This window comes from Phoca vitulina, unplaced genomic scaffold (genome assembly GCF_004348235.1).
Source record: "Phoca vitulina isolate PV1807 unplaced genomic scaffold, GSC_HSeal_1.0 scaffold13, whole genome shotgun sequence".
Lineage (NCBI taxonomy): Eukaryota > Metazoa > Chordata > Mammalia > Carnivora > Phocidae > Phoca > Phoca vitulina.
Window position 1 is genome coordinate 46,662,425 of NW_022589716.1, and position 20,897 is coordinate 46,683,321.

At 51.3% G+C, this 20,897-nt stretch overlaps 1 protein-coding gene across 1 annotated transcript in view; it reads right to left on the reverse strand.

Moving 5' to 3' along the window:
* LOC116637044 overlaps positions 1-20,897 on the reverse strand; it is a 46,499-nt gene that overhangs the window by 13,251 nt on the left and 12,351 nt on the right. The window contains exons 2-3 of the mRNA XM_032412239.1: positions 10,445-10,584; positions 4,475-4,575 (exon numbers count right to left, since the gene is read on the reverse strand). Of these exons, the coding sequence (XP_032268130.1) occupies positions 4,475-4,575; positions 10,445-10,584 (241 nt within the window). The remainder of the gene's footprint in view (positions 1-4,474; positions 4,576-10,444; positions 10,585-20,897) is intronic.

Here is a 20,897-nt window from a genome sequence, read left to right on the forward strand (position 1 = left end):
GCTCCTAACACAAGCTTTGTTTGTGCTAGGTACTTGGGACCCATCTTCAAAAGAGTAAACTAAGGCCCCCACCTGCAAGGAGCTCATAGGCTGGTAATGATGTTCAGCAACCCTAGAAGAGCATGAGATGTGGGGCGCCTGGGTGGCTCAGATGGTTAAGCGTCTGCCTTCGGCTCAGATCATGATCCCAGGGTCCTGGGATCGAGTCCCGCATCGGGCTCCCTGCTCCTTGGGAGCCTGCTTCTCCCTCTGCTTCTCTCTCTCATGGATAAATAAATAAAATCTTAAAAAAAAAAAAAAAAAAGAGCATGAGATGTGCTATGATTGAGGAATGACTGGGCTATGGGAAAGAACATCAAAAGAATGTCTAGCCCAGATTTGGGGGGTCTGAGAAGTCTTCCTGGAGGAAGCAATATGTCAGTTGAGATCTAGTGGTGATCAGGATTTAGCCAAGTGAAGACAGAAACTAAAGAGAGTTCCATACAGAGGGAACAGCGTGTTCAAAGGCATAAGGAGAGGGTGCAGTGGTCCAGGAGCCTTGGCTACAGGACCACTTTCACCACTAACTAGTTGTGCGACCTTAGGCAAATTACTTACATTTTTGTGTTTCAGCTTTCCATCCTACAAAATATAATACAACCAAAAATATTACACGCTTTTACAGGGCTGTTGTGAGGATTAAATGCTTTTAATAAATGCTGAGTGCTCAGAACTGTGACTGGAATATAGCAAATAGCAACAAAGTTTGTGCTGAATGGTGTAAAGGTGAGGTGAGAGAAATACAGTGGTTGGGAGCATGGGCTACTTGGCAGTGGACAGGGGAGCAATGAGATTTGAGTCTGCAGCGGTGACAAGGCCAGCTGAGTAGGAGCTTGGGAGCCATTCTGGGGGCTGGGCTTTGCTCTCAGAGCAATTGGGACCATGAGAGGGTTAGCTGTGTGGAGAACGGGCTGGGTGGGAGAACCCAAAATTAAACATAGTGTGTGTGTTTCAGGGGACCTGGAGGGCAGGTGGGAAGATGTCCCTGTCATCCAGACAGGAGTAGACATGTGGGGTGAAGAGCAGGGACGGGCTGAGGCCACCCCCACATGTCCAGCTTTGGTGATGGGTGGATGACGGGGACATGCATCATAACTGCGGTCATACATCTTCTGAAAGGCAGTCTGGATTTTTTATATCCTTTTTTTCTTGGTTCTCCTTCCCCCACAAAAGGTTTTCCAGAAGAAAACCCATGTTAACAGCCCAGTATGTAGCCTTCTGGATTTTTCTTCTGTGTTAATAAAATCCTATACAGACATGTACAGTTGTCTGTGTGTGCTCACAGGGTATTTTGGCCATTGTTTTATAAAAATGGGATCGTATTATACATACTTATCTTCAAATTGCTTTTCTCATTCAACAATACTGTATAGAAATCCCTTTACGTCTATTGGTGGAGAGTTAATTAAATTTTGTATAGGTTGTCTAATATTCCGTGGCCGTACCAGGGTGCCACTGCGTGCCTGCCCCTCGCACCCACTGTCTCATCCACCTCCCGGTCTCTGCCCCAGTCCTCGGGCTTCACCAAGTCCCGGAACACGACATGCTGTTTCACACCTCCACGCCTCGGTGCAGCCTGTTCCCTTCGCCCAGTCTGATTCACACGGCTAACTCCTACTCACATTCTCAAGATCCATCTGCAGCCTGTTCACCAGGAGAGCAGGCCAGCGGGGCTGGGGTTGGGGGGTGGGGAGCACGGAGGTCCCAGGGCCAGTGAGTGGACAGTTACTGTGGGGCCTCCTAAGCACGCAGAGTTTGGTCTTGGTCCCAGAGTTGGGGTGCTCCTGGAAGGTTTGAAGCAGAGGAATGACTTGTGTAAAGAAGCCACTTTGCTGGAGATCCTCCCTCCTGGTCCACACACCATCCATTTGCTTCTCCTCCTACAGGATGGGCCCTAGCTCCCCTCTTCCCTCTGCTTCCTGCTATGCCCTGACTGGCATTTCCCAAATGATGGGAGCTTCACTGCTGAGCCTTACAGGAAGGATCAGGCTCCTTCCTTGCTAGGAAGGAACAAGGTCATCAGCCTCCACGGTGGGAATCACTGAGAAGGCTCTAGTTTGATCCAAGTCTCAGGCACTGTCTCTGAGCTGTCTCCCTACTTCCTTTCGGGCAAGCCCTGCTGCCTTCTGTGCTTTAATCTCTGAGGGCAGCGCCCCTCCCCCGCCTTCCACTTTGGTGGCTCTGAGAGTGACAGTGACAGTGACACAGATGGAAGAGCCTCTCTCGGTTCCCAGACTCCCAGAGGCCACTGCGAGGGTCCCGGAAAGATCCCTTTTTTGGGCCCATCGCCACCGACCCTGAGGTCCTGTGGTTCATGACATCAGCAGTTCGCAGGTGAGGCTGTCCACCCAATGTGGTAATGTGAGAGGAACCGGACCAAACTTTTAGTTTTAATGGTCCTATTTTCCCTTCTAAGGTTACCTGGCTTATATGGCAAGCAGGATACTGGGTTTCTAATTATAATAGAGATATAGAGTTTCCTTTTTCCATAAATGTATTTAAGTGAAGAAAACTCTTAAGGACACAGCCACAGAAGGCCCGAGTCAGAGGGGCGGCTGAAGTCTGAGAAAGAGCACTTTAGGACGCTCCTCACTGCCGTTGCCTGTGGGTGGCCTGTGGGCCAAATGCATTTTTTTCCCTTACCCTGTTTTGAAAAGCTATTGAATTGTGTGCATTCCCATAAAAATCCAAATTTTCTGGCTTTTTTGGGAAAAATCTGAAAACTGGGCAAAGCTGGGTGTGGTGGGCTCTTCCCCGGAGGGGTTCGCTGGGTGAAAGCCGTGTCCCCTCGCCAAGGCCACAAGCCAACCCAGTGCCTGGCGGCTCTGCTTACCGATTGTGTTGCTTGCCTTCCGCGTGGCCAGCTGAGTTTTGCACAGGAGAGGGGGCGTGGATGGTGGAGGCAGGGCTGTGGGCGTCCTCCTGGGGTGGGGGGACCTCACTCTGCAGCACCTCTAGGACTCAGACTGTCCCCTGCGAGAGCCGGCAGGCATCAGCGCAAGAAGCACCAAACCAGAGGCTTAGAGTTCGGTCCTAATAGAGGCGCCGGCCGGCTGAGGTTCCCTCCTGTCCTCTCGCTGGGCCTGTTCCCCTCGTGCACAGCGAGTGGACGCCCAGGGCGGCGGGGCTCTGGGCGCCAGGTTTGAGTGCTCTCTGCCGTCCGACCCTCTATGGACGGCAGGGGGCGCTCCCGGCCCACGGGAACGCGCTCCAGCCACAGGACAAAGGCTGGGGGAGCGGCGGGCAGGCGGCCGGGGGCTCTGACCTGGGCCACCAGCCCGAGCGCAGGTGTGCGCAGCCCCGCCCCCTGAGCCGGCCCGCGCCCGCCCCTGCCGCGCCCCCGCCCCTGGCACCGGCTTTCTCCCTGTCTCCTCTCTCTCTGCCATTCCTTTCATCCCCTTCCCCCATTTCTCTGCGTCTCTCAGTCTCTGCCGCTCCATCTGTTTTGTACCTCATCCTCTCCACCCTGGGTCTCTCTGTGTCTTGTGCTGTCTCCAAGTCACTCTACCTACCTCATGTCTGTTGTCTTCGTCTTTAACTCAGACAGGGGTGATCCTGTGTCTTTGTCTTTGTGTCCCAGAGGTCTCGGGAGGTATTCCTAGCTTTGTGTCTCTGGTTGTTCTAACTTCTAGAGAGGTGGCCCAGAGATCTCCTTAGCAGTGGAGGTGGGCACAGCCTCAGCCTCCTCCTCCCACTGCCTCTGTGGTGGGCATCTCCTGGAAACAAAGCCTCCGAACAGCCCTCTGGCTATCCACCATCTTCATGAAAGCACCAAGGCTTACTTGGGTTTCCCTCTCCCCCAACCAAGTCCCCAGGGTTGCCCAGGGACAGGGTGAGAGCAGGGGGCTTGGGCACACCCGGGGCACCCTTTGACTAGTTCTAACACACACATTTCGGGTTGCCCGTAGCTGAAGGCAAAGGTGGTGCTGCTTGGCAATGGAAGTCATTCAGGACTCTGGGGCGGGGCCAAGGGACACGAGTCCACCTCTGCTAGGGCCTCGAGGCTCCTTCCTGCCTCCTTCCCCCTTTCTGTCCCCAGTTCTCCACCTGATAATAAAAGTGTAGGGCTCTGTGACTTTTCCCAATTCAGATCATCTAGCTTCTAATGAAATGGACCTAAAATCCCACACTCCTGGTTACCACCTCTGAAAAGCAGGTGCTTTCCGCAGTTCTCAAGATGATGTGGCGGCAGAGGCATCAGCGGGCCTGTTTTACAGATGGGGGCACTGAGGCCCAGACAGTTCAGGCGCTGGTACAAGGACACCAGCTCTGTCTGGTTCTCAGTCTGTCGCCCGCCCCTGAGGAAGGGGAAAGGCTGCTGTATTAATGGCCAGAGGGCTCCAGACCCCAGCCCTCAGGGGAGCCCTCCACTCCTGGAGGTCATAGAAGCCCTGCGTTGCCGCCCACACCTGCAGGGCCCTGCAGGACTCCATACCTGAGAAGTCTTCCTGGCAGTTGGGATGAAACATGATGCATGCTGTCACCTGGGGTCCCTGGAAACCAGCTGCCAAGATGAGAATTGCGAGGGATGTATGCCTGTGAAGAGTCAAGGAAGGAAGGGCTCCTGACCTCAGTGCAGGGCTGATCCTTCTGAAAGGAGGGAGTGAAGGAAGGACTGAGGCCTCAGCCTATGGCACAGCTCTGGGAAAGTCTTGCCAGCCCAGAGCTGTGGAGCAGAAACGGCCAGGCCCTCGTACCACCGCCGCACTCAGTTTCTGGCTTGTGAAGAATGTGGCGTCGTCCTACTGCCTTGGTGGGTTCTGAAGGCAAAGAGGCTAGAGGCTGTTGACTCACTGCTTCCCTCTGGACAGGTCCTCCCTGGAAGGGAGAGCCAAGCATGGTGTGCAGCTCTGTGGCTGGGACATTATTGCAGAAAGACCTCAGGATCTGGAGCCAGCAGACCTGACCATTCCTAGCTGGGCGAGCTCAGGCAAGTCTCTGTGGCCTCGATGACCTCATCTATAAATGATCAGATGGTTACCTTGAGGATCTGAGGTCCTGCAGCTAAAGCGTCTGGCAGAAACTTGGCAGTTGGCACATTGAAAAGGTAACTGCTTTTAGATAATTTTTCTTCCTCTGAGGCCGCCCTTCTCGGCAGAGAGCTGAGAAGACCCCAAGTGCAGCCTTGTACCTCTGTTTCCTTACCTGGAAACTGGGAGCACTAGTAGTATCCTCTTCACTGGGCTGCTGAGTGGGTCAGAATGGGATGGTGTGTGTGGAGCACTCAGCACACAGGGGCATAACTGTACCCAGTGGTGATCCCTCCCCTTCCTTCCCTTACTTATGTCTTCTAGCATTTGGTTGCTTATTATGACCCGGCACTAGTCGGGCCAGGCACACGCTCATTTTGTCTCCTGACCATCCTTAGAAAAAGGGAGTGATAGTATACTCATTTTACAGATGGGGAGACTGAGCACAGGGAGGTCAGGTGACTTCCCCAAGGTTGTCAGCTAGGAGATGGCAGAGCTGGGACTTGAACCCGAGCTGTCAGGCTCAGCACTGTCTGGTCGAGCTAGGATTATTGCTACCAATGTTGTTGTGTGGGCTTCCCTGGGATGGGCGTGGCATTCTGGCTGGGGCACAGCATGTGTGTGGGCTCAGGGGCAGGGAGTCACAGGCTTCCTCTCAGGCCCCGCAAGATGTGGGCCGAGCTCTAGGCTTACCCAGGAGTACTGAGACCCTAGAGAAGGTGAGGGACAGGTGCAGAGGCTCTGAAGGCTAAGGACTTGGGACCTGATCCAGAGGGCAACGAGCAGCCAAGGAAGGATCTCAAGGTAGCAGACTGGGCCTGTGGACTTGATTCAGGCGACAGAGATGGGGAGTGTAGGCTGCAGTGTTGGTCAGCAGGGGTCCAGCAGCAGGGGGTGAGAGTAGAACTACTAAACTGCCCCTCCCCCATCTCAGCCGGGGTTGCTGCTTCAAAAGGAGGAAGTGCCAGGAAGCTGGGCCTGGGAGCTCTGTGGCCTGGCAGACAGGGCAGGTGTCGGCTTCCTTTCCCCAGGAGGATGCCCTCATGCCTGCACTTGGTGAGCCTCCTCCCTGGTGGCCACCTCCTCCTTGCTGAGTCAGTCCCCATGCATGGAGAAACCCAGCTCCTGACCCTCGGTTGGAGAGGAGGAAGGAGAAGTTGAGACACAGCAGTTCCTCTGGCCCCCAGGGGGTTCCAGTCCCAGCTTGGCGCACAGCTCTTGCTGGGTTGGGGCAGCTTCCTCCCTGCCTGGGCCCCTCTGTTGTCTGTCTCATCATTAAGATCAGTTATGTTTCCAGCATTGCTCTATGGAGTTTCTGTGGGCCAGGCACTGTGTTAGATGTGAGGATGAACGAATCAGATAGAATTCCCTGGTCTAGTGGGAACGCCAAAAGATAAACAAGATAAGATAGTCAAATATATAAAAGATTGGAAGGTGATAGCCACTAAGAAGGAAGTCTAAAGCAGGGGTAGAGTAGAAAGTGGCAGGGGGTGCTGGCATTTCAGATAGCGGTAAGGGCAGGCCTCACTGAGGAGATGACACTTGAGCAAACCCTTGGAAGGACACTTGAGCAAACACTTTCCTCGAAGGCAGGAGCTGTGTGAGTATCTGAGGGGAAAGCATTCCAGGCAGAGATATCACATGTGCAAAGGTCCTGAGGCAGAAGTGTTTCTGGCATTTCCGGGAACAGCAAGGAGACCACTGGCACTGGAGCAGAGCGAGGAAGGGAAGAGGAGGAGGCGATGGGGGTCAGATCATATGAGGCCTTCTAAGTAAGACATAGGACGACCTTGGCTTTCATTCAGAATGACATGAGGACTAGTAGGGTTTTTCATAGATGAATGGTGCTCTGACTTACATTCTAAAAGGATAATTGTGGCTACTGCGTTGGCAGTTGACTACAGAGGGGTCAATGGCAGAATTGGGGATAGCAATCACGAGGCTGTTAGCAGTAATGCAGGCAAGAGAGGAGGAGGGCTTGGTCCAGGGAGGTAGCAGTGGAGGTGGGCACGGGGGCCAAATTCTGGATAAAAAGAGTTCATTGAACCATTAAACTTGAAGATTCAGTTCTTCACTGAGCCTTGTTCACTTTTCTTCCTATTTGGAAGATTCCTGTGTGGTTGAACCGAAATTTCCATTCTTACTCATTCACTCACTCACTTGCTGGTCTGGCACATCACCTTGTTTTCCCCTCTTCATCTTAAGTGTTAATTGTTCATCTCTCCCACTAGAACATCAGCTCTGGGAAGGCTTGGCCCTTGTCAAGATTGTTCACAGCTATGTCCCTAGAGCCTAGACTCAAGTCCTGTTTGTTGAATGATTGTAACTACCCAGAGCCGACCTCTGCTCATGTAGAGATATAACATGGCCCCTGACCTCTAGGTGCTCCCAGCTGAGCGGGAAACTGGATGTGGTCTGGCCATGTCGTCAGAGCTGGGATGGAGAAGACATAGGGTTTTGCCTGGGAGCGGGAGAGGATGTGGGCAAGACTCTCATCTTTTTGAGCTAGCAGGAAAGAATCCCTCCAGGGCTGCCAAGTCAAGAGATGCACACAAATGAAGCAGCTGGCTGTGAGCATGCGTGGAGCAGTGGGTACGGGACCCACGGGGGCTCAGGCCTTGTCCAGAGTGCCTTCAAATTACATTTGAAAAACAGCATGTGAAGGTCTGCAAACATGTATGTGGCTGAGCAAGGCCCTTGAGCCCCTGTTTTGTGCTTGCTGGTCTAAGCCTCTGCTGCCTTTTTGGTGTAGAGAGCTGCCTTGGGCTGGGACATGGCAGGCACACGTTCGCGCATCAGCCCCCCAAACCAACTCTGCTTGATCAATACTGTGAATCACACTGGCCAGATGCAGGATCAGAAACACTGAGAGGTTGAAACAGCTCACCGAGTTTGCCCAGCAAAGAAGGAATTTGAACTGATAGCTGTCTGCGTTCATAAATAATGCTCCGTCCGCGTACAGTGGCACCCACACATTGCCCCGTGGCTTCCCTCCAACCAGCCCTTCTTCATCAAAAGGCTGCAGAGGCACATTAGGCCAGGGCTGGAGCCCATGCAAGCCGCTCTGCCTGCCCCACCGGGCACCCTCCCCACCTCTGGCCCATGGACGGCAGTCTTGGTTGCCGGCAAAGGCCCTTGGCACCCGTGTCGCACAGCTCAGCTGCCGCAGATGGCTGCTCAGTGGGTCTGTGCCCACTGTCCTGGTTACCGAGGCACAGATCTCCAGCCTCAGAGGAGGGTCTCTGCAGGCCCCTTGTCCAGCACAAGGACCCCTGGTAGGTAGCGCTTGCAAACACAGCAGCCCTGCAGGGCGGGCAGCACCCCAGATGGCCTGAGTGCTGATATGTAGAAGGAATGCACCGCTTTTGTTTCCCCCGGAACAACCAGCTGCTGCATGGAGGCCACTGGAGCCTGCAGGCGTCAGTCAGCCTTGGATCTGCCTCCGAGGCTTGGGCAACCTTCAGCGGGAGTCACTTAACCTCTCTGGGCTTCAGTGTCCTCATCCGTGAAATGAGGAAGGGGTCTGGCTGCACAAGCTCTGAGATGAGCCTCTGGCTCTGACTTTCTGACACCATCCCTGCCCTTATGCTGGTTTCATTGGTCCTCTTGTGTGTGTGTGTGTGTGTGTGTGTGTGTGTATGTGTGTGTGTGTATATATATAGGTATATATTCATTCTTTTTGTTACCACATCAGAGTGAAATTAGCAACGTTTAGCAATTAATGCATTTTCTCCCCAAGACTCAACTCTTAAACAAAATTCTGAGTGTTTGACTTTCATTTTAAATAGGTGGCTGTCAGGAGGAATTACATGGCTCCTAAAGAAACACACAGACGTTATAATTAAAGAGATGCCAATCTTGACAGGTAGTAGGAGAAGAGAGGGGATGCAACAATGAGAATAGAGAAGGGGATAGGGGAGCTCAGGCCCAGTGGGATGAGAGGATAAGCCAGCGAAGTGTCCCTATCAGGGTGGAGAGCTTGGTTTCAGCGTCAGCACCCGGATGCTCACTGCTAATCAAAATGATAACAAGGCCGGTTTTGGGCACCTTACAGTTGGCAAAGCGATTTCATGACTCCTTTCAGGATCCCACGACGTTCCAGAAGGGCAGATTTTATCAATCCCATTCACAGTGGAAAAACGAAGACCGATGGTCAGAGTCCTTATTTCTCCTAATTTCACCCACAGATGGTACTCTGAACCCCAGACTGACAATCTTCTGGATCCAGGTTGAGTCCCGCCCCTTGACGCAGCCTGAGCCACCCCCCTAGCCCAACCGGAGCCCCGCCTCCGACCGAGGTTGAGCCCCGCCCCTGACCCTGACCCAGCCTGAGCCCAGTTAAACTGCCGTCAAATCCATTCCTCCATCTATGGTAGATGGGCTGCGAGAGTGTGGAACATGCAGAGCAAACTCCTTCTCCTGCTGGGTGGAGACTCAGGGCCACCTGGCCTTAGGGAAGGAGGGCCCTGAGGGGTGGCTGGGAGAACCTGGGCTCACGGGGAATCGCCCCCCAGGGAGCAAGGTGTGTGAACTCTGGAGTAGAAGAGGTGAGGGGAGGGGGACGGGAAGAGGGGGGACAACCCTCTTGAGCGGATCTCGTAAGTCCAGACGCACTTGGGGCGCCGCGTGGGCGTGGCCTCCTTCCCACGGACCTTATGCTCCTCTTGGCACCTCGGGGTGGTTCTGGGTGGACCTGCCTTCTGCCTGCGACAGGTCCCTGAGGGGTTGGCTGGTTGAGGAGCAGCCTGGACTGGATTCCATGTGTGGCTTTGGCATGTTCCTTTCCCTGCGCACCTCACGCCTACCTCCCGGGTCGCTGGCGATGTGTGAGATCACCTGGAAAAAGGGTCTCTGGCCCAGTAGCTCAGCAAAGGTGAGCTTCATTCCCTCTTCCCTTTGAGTCTTGCCTCTTCCCTCAAGCTGGGCCGCCTTCCCTCCCCTGCCCCCATCGAGGGCTCCCCCTCTGACAGGCACCTCATTAGCAGAATCTCTGTAAATAACGCCAACCAGTTAGAGTTACAACAAGGTAGCTCATTAAAGGCACTCTGCTTGTCTCACTTCCCAATTAGTGTTTCTGCGGGTGCAGCCGCCAGGACTGTGTGTGACAGGGCACCCTTGGCATGTTGGGGGCCTGGGCTGCCCTGGATCACCCCCAGGGAGCAGTATTGACAGCCCCAGGACTTGATAAGGCAGCACCTTCCCCGCTGTGGCCCAGGAGCCCTGGTAGTTAGCCTTGAAGAGAACCAGGAGCAGACAGGCACCAGCACCCACGGCGGGGGAGGGAGAAGCTGCTCCAGGCACCAGCGAAGGACGCACACCGGGGTTTGTCTGGGTTGGCGAGTCGGTCCCCTAACCCTGACCCTTCTATGGTCCGTTTCCCCTACAGCACTCTTGTTTCCAGATTTCCACTCCAGATGGCTCCATCAAAAACTTACCTGTCCCGTGTCCTCCTCAGAGTCTTCCTCTTCCCTTCTTTCATGGGCAAACTCAGACATTCCCACAGGAACTTCTGGGGAAAACATTCTCCTCCTTGGGTGCCAAAGTCATTGGTGACAACAATGGGAGGGATTTCAGGCTAGAAAGGGAGAGAGCAGGCCAGAAGAGGTTGTGGGATGCAGGGGTGATGATGTCCCCAAGGCAAGTCTATTGGGCTGCAGTTTTTGTCAACTTTTTTTTTTACACATGAAGAAACAGGCTCAGAGAAGTTCATCCACTTGCCCCAGATCACACAGCTGGTAGCCTAGAGCTTGTCTTGGGAGCTGGGGTCTGATGCCTCGAGTGTTGCTTACATGAGACATTGAGTTAATGGGAGCGGAGAGCCCCTCCATCGCCTCTGCCACCCCGCTGGTAGGTGAGCGCCGCCTACCCCTGCTCCATCTTTTCTCCAGATAGGTTTCGCTCCACCTGATCATGCTTCCTTCCATTTTCACTTTGGGTCTGCACTTTGTGTTTCACTTTGGGAAGGAACCTGCTCCCAATTTCTCTCCCTCTTGCCGAATCGATAGCTTAGCTGGCCAAGGCAGAAAATGAAATTTACATTCAATGGTTTCCATGGTAACCACAGCCTGGACCAGCTTCTCCTGCTCTTGGGGCACTGTCTTCTGAGAAGAGCCAGGTATCAAAACCTCGGCTCCCGGAGAATGTGGCAAGGGTTTTAAACAGAACTAGAAAAGGCTCGAGTCCCCTTGACTACCACTTTCTCTGGCTGTGTGTGATATGGGGGGAGGAAGAGGAGCCCTCCTTTCCCACAGTCTATCAGAGGATCAAATTGCTTGTAACATTGTCTTCGACATCACCAGGCTAACATTTTGGAAGCTCTGCTACATGCCAGACTTTGTGCTAAGTGCTAAAGTATTATCTCCTTCCATCGTTGCTTCAACCCTACAAGGTAGGTACTATTGTTCTCCCATTTTACAGATGAGGAAATTGACTGAGGGAATATTATGAACTGTGCTCAGTGGTTCAAAGAGTCAGAGCCCCCAGACCCTTGAACCTGTGGTCTTTGGCATTCAATGGAAGAGTGGCATTCAGAGCTCACACTGGGGACCCAGAGGTGCACCAAACCCACTTTCTGTTCCCCTGTGGTCTATAGAGAGGGCCGCAGCATAAAGGTGGAGAGCGTAAGCCTATACCTGGTAGGCTGGGTTCACTTGAACATCTTGTCTGTGACTTGGTCTTTAGCCCTGAGCTAGGGTTTCCTCTTAGGGGTGGTGAATGAGTTAAATAAGCTAAAAACCCATGAAGCTCTGTGGGTAGTGCTGGTCAGTGTTAGTAACTGTCAGATTTGCTGTTGGGGGGCAGACAGACCAGCTGGAGTTAACCACTACCACGCGGTGTCAGCGTGCGCTGGAGAGATGGGGAAAAGCCCAGGGCTGCGGGACCCCCAAAGAGGTGGCTCACCACGTCTGAGGGCCAGAGGGGCTTCGTGGAGAAGGCATGCCACGTGGGGAGGGGAGGCAATGGACATTTGAGGCAGAAAGATGACAGGGTGGAAGGAGGCTATGTGGTATATTAGTTAGGAAGTGTGACAATGTGTGGTCACTTGTCATTCCTGCCCCCTCGGCATCTATTCCGGCTTTCCTTTTGGAGCCTGCTCTTCTCTTACTCTACCCCCAGGGTCCATGTATGGGCATATGACTCCGTCCTAGCCAGTGAGAGAGGCGCACCAGAGGCGCACCAAACCCACTTTCTGTTCCCCTGTGGTCTATAGAGAGGGCCGCAGCATAAAGGTGGAGAGCGTATCCAGAATTGGGAGATAATAAATTTGTGCTGTTTCAGCCCACCGAGTTTGTGATGATTTGTTTTAGCTTCTCCCTAGCTATAGTGTTTGGTTGGGAGGTGGGCACATGGCTCAAGGAGAGCCAATTATAGTCAATGCATTTCGGAGCTGAGATTTTTTGCTAGCGCCATGGTGAAAAAGACTCCTTCCACTGGGGGTGGCTAAGCTGGTAGAATGCAAGTTTGAATCTGCTGGGGCCTGCGTTTGCCACACAAGGGGAGAGCCTGCCTGAAAATGGAGCCAATGCAGGAAGGTGTAGCTCAAAAGTGGTAAGAGATGGATTCCTGGCAGTGCTCCTTGATCCAGATGTGCCTGAAGTCCCACAACTTCCCTGGCGCATGAGCCAGCAGAGTTTCTTTTTATTTAAGCTCATGTGAAATGGCGTTATGTCCTTTGCCATCGCAAGGGTCCTCCTTAATACACGACTAGTGACAAGCAATGGACTGAGAGGATAGCAGGTGCCAGGTCACAAAGTCCTAAATGCCATATTGCAGAACTGAAGCTTGAAGGTCATGGGGCCATTGATCAGAAGCAGAGTGTTGATGTGATCAGTCTGGGCTTTTTTTTTTTAAAGATAGATTTATTTATTTATTTATTTATTTATTTATTTATTTATTTGTGAGAGAGAGGAGGGGCGGGGCAGAAGGAGAGAGAGTCTTAAACAGACTCCCCACTGAGCGTGGAGCCCGCCGTGGGGCTGGATCTCATGACCTTGAGATCACGAGCTGAGCCAAAACCAGGAGTTGGACGCTTGACTGACGGAGCCACCCAGCGCCCGGTCTGGGCTTCTGAAAGACCCTCTGGCAGCAGTGTACCAACCAAAGCAGCTTCTCACAGGCTGGTGTGGCAGATCAGCCGAGAGAACTGGGTCAGGCAGGATGTGTTAGTTTCTTTTTGTTGCTAAAACAAATCATCACAAACTCGGTGGGCTGAAACGGCACAAATTTATTATCTCCCAATTCTGGAGGTCAGGGGTTTGAAATGGGTCTCACTGGAGACTCTAGGGAAGAATCGGTTTCTTTGCCTGTTCCAGCTCCCACAGGCTCCTTGCATTGTCTTGGTGTGTGTCCTCTTCCTTCATTTTGGAAGCTTCAGCCTCTGCTTCTGTCATTTCATCACCTCTCTGACTCTGACCCTCATGCCTCACTGTTTATATAAAGACCCTATGATGACACCGGATGCACCTGGGTGGTCCAGGATATACTCCCACCTTCAGATCCTTAACTTAATCACACCTGCAGTTTCAGGTGATATTCCCAGGTTCTGGAGATTAGGACATGGACATCTCTGGGGCCATTATCCAGCCCACCACAGGAGAGGCAGTGGGGATGGAAGGGAGCAATGGATCAGAGACATGTCAAGGAGGCCAGGACCCTGTGGGTGTTTGGGTATGGGTGGCGAGGGAGAGCCTACTATTTCCCAGGGCACCCATGGTGGCACCTGTCTGTGGGTGTCTGATGTTTCCAATAATTTCCAGTGGCCTGGACACAGGCACGGGGAAGGCAGGCAGACAGGTGAGTCAAGGGTGACTAGACTGCCAGAGAGGGGGTGCAAGAGCTGGATGATGGGGCAGGGGCAAGAGAGGGGTTGAAACCATGAATTCTAGAATGTAAGCAGGGAAGAGAGGACAGTGAAGACAGCACTAACAGGTAAGAAGGTGGAATCAGTAACAGAACGTCTCACCTCGGCTGAGTGCTGGCCGTGTGCTGGCCCCTGCTAGGAGCTGAGCCCGCAGGCTCTCTTTTGAGTGGCCCTGCCTCCTGCTTATCACACAGTTCTGTTGGGAGCCTCAGACTCAACAGGCGCCAAAGCCAGCTGCAGGCTCTCCCCCACTGCTCCTTCTGCAGCGATCCCCATCCACAGAGGCCTGGGCGGGAAGCTGGGTGTCCTTCTTGGTTCCCGTCTTTCTCTCACATTCCCACACCCAAGCCTGTTGCCTCCACCTTCAACATACTGGCAGAATCGGACCACTTCTGGACCGCCACTCGGGACCAGGTGACATTGCATCTTGCCTGGACTGTCACAACAGCCTGCTGAGGGGTGTCCTCTCCCCTAGGTCTGTGCCCCGCCCCTCCTTCCTCTGCTCCAAACTCCACCATGAATCTCACCTCATTTGGGGTAAAAGCTGGTCCTGACTCCTGACGCTGGCCCCAAGGCCCAGCAGGCTTGGGCCCCTGATATTGCTCAGCATGCTCTCCCCATCTCTCCCTCTTGACCCTACCCCAGCCACTGTGGTTTCTTTCTTTTCCACAGACGTGCCAGTCTTCCTCCTACCTCAGGGCCTTTGCATCTGCCTGGGACCCTTTTCCTCTAGACATCTGCATAATTTGCTTCTTCTGCGATGTGGGCCTCTACTCAAATGTTACCCTTTCAGTCAGGCCTTTGCTGACCATCCTATATAAACCGACAGCCCTCTCCTGCATCACCTCAGCATGGCTCTACCATTGGCGCCTATCTGCAGAGGCCACCCAGGTGCAGGCTTGAACCGCACCCTAGAACGATGGCCTGTGGTCCTCCTGGAACACAGGAGGATGAGGCTCTCTCCCCTGGGAGCTTTGTATCGCCTCCCGGTTCCCACGATGCGTGGGGCCCCATCAGAACAGAGCTGCAGAATGGAAAAGCCCTCAGTTGCGGTCAAGATCTGGCTCCTCAGAGAGGGATGCCCCACATCTCACACTGCGGCCATCAGGCCCTCTGGTTTGGGTGTCATGGTTTCCGTGCAGGGCAAGGCCCTGGGGACCTGGCACCTTCAGTGCCTCTTCCTTTTGCTGTATGTAGGTCACAGACTGTCTGAATCTAAAACTGGCCTGGTGTGTTTACCGGGTGACCCAGTCAGGCCTTGCTGGGTATGCTTGGCAATCACCGTTGTCACACTACGCATTTTAATTCTTATGTTTTATTATTTCTCCCTCTGTGAGGGCAGAGATTTTGGCCTCTTTTTACATGGCTCTATGCCCTGTTCCTAGACCTGGGGCTGGTACCCAGTAGGCACTCAGTAAGTATTTGTTGAATGAATGAAGAGAAGTCATCATTAGGCCCATTTTGCAGATAAGGAAACTGAGGCACAGAAAGGTCACAGCCAGTCAGTGGCAGAGGTGGGATGTGAGCCCAACTCCACAGCCTAAGCCCTCGGGCTCCCCAGTTCACAGCTCCCTGTTGGTGGGGCATTTCTGAAAAGGTTGGAGGAACAGGTGTGGCAAAGCTGTGAAGACAACAGTCAAAAAGAACTGGGATTTGGACCCCAGGTTTAGTGGCGCTGACTGTAAGGGTGTGGCAAGGGGCTGGTGGCTGAGAGGGAAGCCAGAGTGCCAAATGATGGGCTGTCCACATGGCCACTGAGTCACCGGGTGGAAAGAGGGTCTGGGTGGAGAGGAAGTCTACAGGCTGGGGCCAGCCAGAGCCTTCAGCAGGAGGGCCTGGAGTGGAGGCGGTGGGCAAAGGCCCCAGGGAGGGGCAGAGAGGAGTGACATTGTGGCCCCTAGTTGGGATGGTGCCGGAGAGCGCATTCTCTTTCTGGGGCCCCTTAAATTAGCTACTGCGGGGCCAGGCAGGTACTGGCGAGGGGGACACGGTGCCCCATCTACAGGGGCTGCTGCCTCTAAGCTCCTGCTAACTGGTTCCAGGCAAGAGCCCCATCCCGGTGTTTCAGACTTAGATTTTTCAAGAAAACTGAGAAGTCTGAATGTTTAATGTGACATCTTCTATTTTCTGAACATTGACAACAAAATCGATTTTACTCCTAAATGTTTGACTTGCACATCCGCTCATGGGGGACAGTCTCCCTCCCTCCTGCCCCGTGTGCCCAGTGTCGGCCTCTTCACCGCCCCAGCCCAGGGCACCTTGGTCATTAGTTTCTCTGTCTCCTTTCGGAGTGTTGTTAGTGCAAACGAACAAGTATAAATATGAGTTCCTGGTCCTCTTGTATTACATAGAATGTGGCACACATGTGTTGCCCTGTGCTTACTTCACCGAGGAATAGCCCGGAGACCTTGTCCTGTTGGTCCACAGAGAGCTGCTGCTTGCCTTTCCCCCCAACACCTGCAGAGTATCTACTGTGCGGATGGAAGTGCCATAGTTTATGCAGCCCAGTGGCTCTCATCTAGGGGTCAGTTTGTCCTGACAATGTCTGGAGACAGTTTTAATTGTCACCAATAGAGTATGTGTGTGTGCGAGCACGTGTGTGCACAGATGCATGTGTATATGTGTGTGCATGTGCGCATGTATGTGTGTTTGCATGTGTATATGTCTACTTGCGTGTGTGCCTACGGGTTTGTGCATATGGGCGCGTGTGTGCATGTGTATGGGTATACGTGTGTGTTTGCATATGAGTGGGTGTATGTGTTGTGGGTGTGTTTGTGTGCATGTGTTACTGTCATCTAGAGGTTAGAAGTCAGGGATGCTGCTCAACATCCTACAATGCAAGAACAGCCCCCACCACAAAGAATTACCGTGTCCAGGTATGGTCGGCAGGATCGATGGTAGAGTAAGAAGCTGCTGAGCTCGCCTCTAACAGACACACCAAAACTACAACTACATATGGAAAAACTATGAGAACAAAATGAAGACTAGTAGAACAGATTTTTCACAACTAAGGATATAAAGAAAAGTCACATGGAACCAGGTAGGAGGGGCAGAAATATGATCTACTCAGGACCCACACCCCCAGTGTGGTGCCCACAAGTAGGAGGGATATCACAACTATAGAGGCTCTCCCTGAGGAACAAGGTATCCAAGCCCCACATCAGTCTCCCCAGTCCGGGGGAGCTGCACTGGCAAGATGAGCCCCCATAATGTCTGGCTTGGAAAACTAGTAGAACTTATGTCTAGGAGAGCTGGGGGGTGGTAGGAAAGTGAGACCCCACTCTTAAGGGATCTCACACTCTCACACACTCCAAGACCCAGCACAGAGGCAGCTTAGGTAGAAAAGCACCTGGGTTACATGGGAAGGAGATTCATTGACTGATTTTAGGGTGTGTGCATGAGGGGCAGAGATCTTCTGGAATGTTCACCAGGGCTGCAAGAACTGGTGGGCACAAGTTTTTTCAATCTCCTATTTAGCTGGCCTGGCACCATCTCTGACACTCTGCATCTACCACACTATCACCACTTGCCTCGCCGTGATATTTCCGTGTGGACTTGCCCTGCCCAAGTAGTTCCTACCCGGCAGGGCCAGCCCCACACACTACAGCGCCTGCAGCAGTCACGGCTGGGCTTCTGAACCGGATGGGCCCAGGACTGCCCTGCTCACCATGAGTCCACACCAACTGTGGCCCACCCACAACAGGAGCGTTCATGTAGCCCTCACAGGGGGCACCCCTGAGACATCTAGCTCAGGTGACCAAGGGGGTTGCCCTACTGGGCCCCATAGGACCTCTTTTACACAAAGACACCCCTTTAAGACCAGAAGACGTAACTGATCTACCTAATCCATAGAAACGAACACAGAGAGTTAGGCAAAATGAGGACACAGAGGACTATATTCCAAATGAAAGAACAAGACAAAACCTCAGAAAAAGAACTAAATGAAATGGAGATAAACAATGTACCTGAAAAAGAGTTTAAAGTGATGGTCATAAAGATATCACCAGACTCAGAAGAAGAATGGATAAACCCAGTGAAAATTTCAACAAAGAAATAGAAAATGTAAAAAACAACCAGAGCTGAAGAACTCAATAAGTTAAAAAATACATGAAAGGGAATAAACAGCAGATTAGATGATGCAGAAGAATGATCAGTGATCTGGAGGACAGTGTAGAGGAACTCACATAATTGGAACTACAAAAAGAAAAAATAATTTAAAAAATGAGGCTAATCAAAAAAAAAAAAAAGAAATCGTGCCATTTGCAATGACGTGGATGGAACTAGAGGGTATTATGCTAACTGAAATAAGTCAATCAGAGAAAGACAATTATCTCACTGATATGAAGAATTTGAGAAACAAGACAGAGGATCATAGGGGAAGGGAGGAAAAAATGAAACAAGATGAAACCAGAGAGGGAGACAAACCATAAGAAACTCTTAATCTCAGGAAACAAACTGAGGGTTGCTGGAGTGGTGGGGGGTGGGAGAAATGGGGTGGCTGGGTGATGGACACTGGGGAGGGTATGTGTTGTGGTGAGTGCTATGAATTGTGTAAGACTGATGAATCACAGACCTGTACCCCTGAAACAAATAACACATTATATTTTAATTAAAAAAAATAAAAAATAAAAAATGAGGCTAGTTTGAGGAACCTTTGGGCCAACATCAAATGTACTCACATTTGCATTCATTATAGGAGTTCCAGAAGGAGAAAGGAGAGAAAGGAGCAGAAAACCTATTTGAAGAAATAATGGCTGAAAACTTCCCTCATCTGGTGAAGAAAACAGACATCCAAGTTGAGGAAGCAAGGAGAGTCCCTAATAAGATGTACCCAAAGAGACCCAGACTAAGACACATTATAGTAAAAATGTCAACTATTTCAAACAACATGGATGACCTAGAGGGTTATCACGCTAAGTGAAATAAGCCAGACGGAGAAAAGCAAATACCATATGATTTCCCTTACATGTGGAATCTAAAAAAACAAAACAGATGAACAAACAAAACCAAACAGGACCAGATTCATAGAGACAGAGAACAATCTCGTGGTCACCAGAGGGGAGGGGGGTGGGGATGGACAAAACAGGGGAAGAGGATTAAAAGGTAAACACTTCCAGTTATAAAAGAAATAAGTCACAGGATGTAATGTACAGCATAGAGAATATGGTTGATAATATTGCAACAACTTTGGTGACAGTTGGTAGCTAGATTTATACTGGTGATCACTTTGTAATGTATATAAACATTGGATCACTATGTTGTACACCTGAAACTAGTATAATGTTGTACGTCAACGACACTTCATTAAAAAAAAATTATATTGCTCTAAGTGTTAATAGTGCTGAGGTTAAAAAATGCTGATTTGACCTATCTGGGGTTGCTGTATTTAGCAAATGATATTACAGGACATACTGTCTGCATATGTATACCAAAAGGGCATTTATTGTTTATCTGAAATTCCAATTTAAAGAAGCATCCTGCATTTTGTCTGGCAACCCTGAACCCATCCTCTATTGATGAAGGCATTGGCCGTTTACAGTCTTTCACTGTTACAAATAGTATAACATTGACTGTCACTGCACATCTTATTTTGTTCATGGGCAAGTATATCATCTCTAGGATAAATTCCTTCAAGTGGAACCATTATATCAAAGGTCAAAGGTTTTAGTTGTGTAACTTTTCAATTTTTGTCCGATTTCTTTTCATTTGGATTGTATGAATTTACATTACCACTGGCAATGTATGAGAGTACCTGTTTCCCCACAGCTTTGCGAACAGAGTGTATTATTAAACTTTAGGATTTTTGCCATTTTGATTGGTGGGAAATGTGAATATTTTCAAAACATTATGAGTGAATTCAGGCGGAAATTGCAAATAAGAAAAATTAGCTCGATTCAGCCCATGGGAAACCAATTTGTTGTGTCCACTGTCTGCCTTTTATGTCTAACCTTCACTGTAGGTATGTGAAGTGAAACTTCCAGACCAGAGAGGTGCATTAACCTGCCCGAGGTCACACAGCTGCTGAGGGGTAGAACCAGTCTAGGATCTTCCAGCCACACTCACAGTGCCTTTGTACTAAGGTGGTCTAGGATGAGCAGGGCAAGCCTACCCTCTCCTCCCAAGCCTCACCTGAAACTCCTTCTTGTCCCATTATTGATCACCCGTTTAGCTGGGCCACTTGTCTAATGCACAGGGCATTAGCAGCAACTCTGGGCCAAGAGGGAGTGCAGAGGGACTTGTTGAAGGCTGGACGGTCATGTTCGACTCAGCTAATTGGTTAAATAGATTCTTCTACATGTGCAGCGTTGAGCTTTCTGCTTCGATAAGGCATAGTATTAATTTTAATTAAATCTCTGAAGGCTTGGCCAGATATTTCCATTTTCTGAGCATGTCCCTTGATCATGGAGTTTTATTCCCCTGAGGCAAGGCCACTGGGAAGTGCTGCCCCCCCCCAGGACTCCGCCTCTGCTTCCCCTCTGAGGGCAGGGGAAAGAGGTCAGAAGAGGGGTAGGTGTCCAGTGAGAAGCGGGAGGAAACACACAGAATCGAGGACCCACTATGTGCTGGGCACTGTGCTTGGGACTTTCCACATTTTGTTTAATTTAAAAACACAAAATGGAGATTTAAATCCCTGTAAAAATTGTATCAGAAAATGAAGAGGTTTGTTCAGGGTACATAACTGCTAAGTGTGGGGTCAGGAATGCCCGACCTTCAAGGTCATGGTGGTGACATCTGCAGTTTTGGACCACCTAGCATCCACTCTTGTCTTCTGCTAATGGCATTGTGATTTTCCTTTTTTTTTTTTTTTAAGATTTTTTATTTATTTATTTGACAGAGAAATAGACAGCGAGAGAGGGAACACAAGCAGGGGGAGTGGGAGAGGGAGAAGCAGGCTTCCCGGTGAGCAGGGAGCTGGATGCGGGGTTCGATCCCAGGACCCTGGGATCATGACCTGCGCTGAAGGCAGACGCTTAACGACTGAGGCACCCAGGCACCCCAGCACTGTGATTTTCCTTTAGGGAACCACC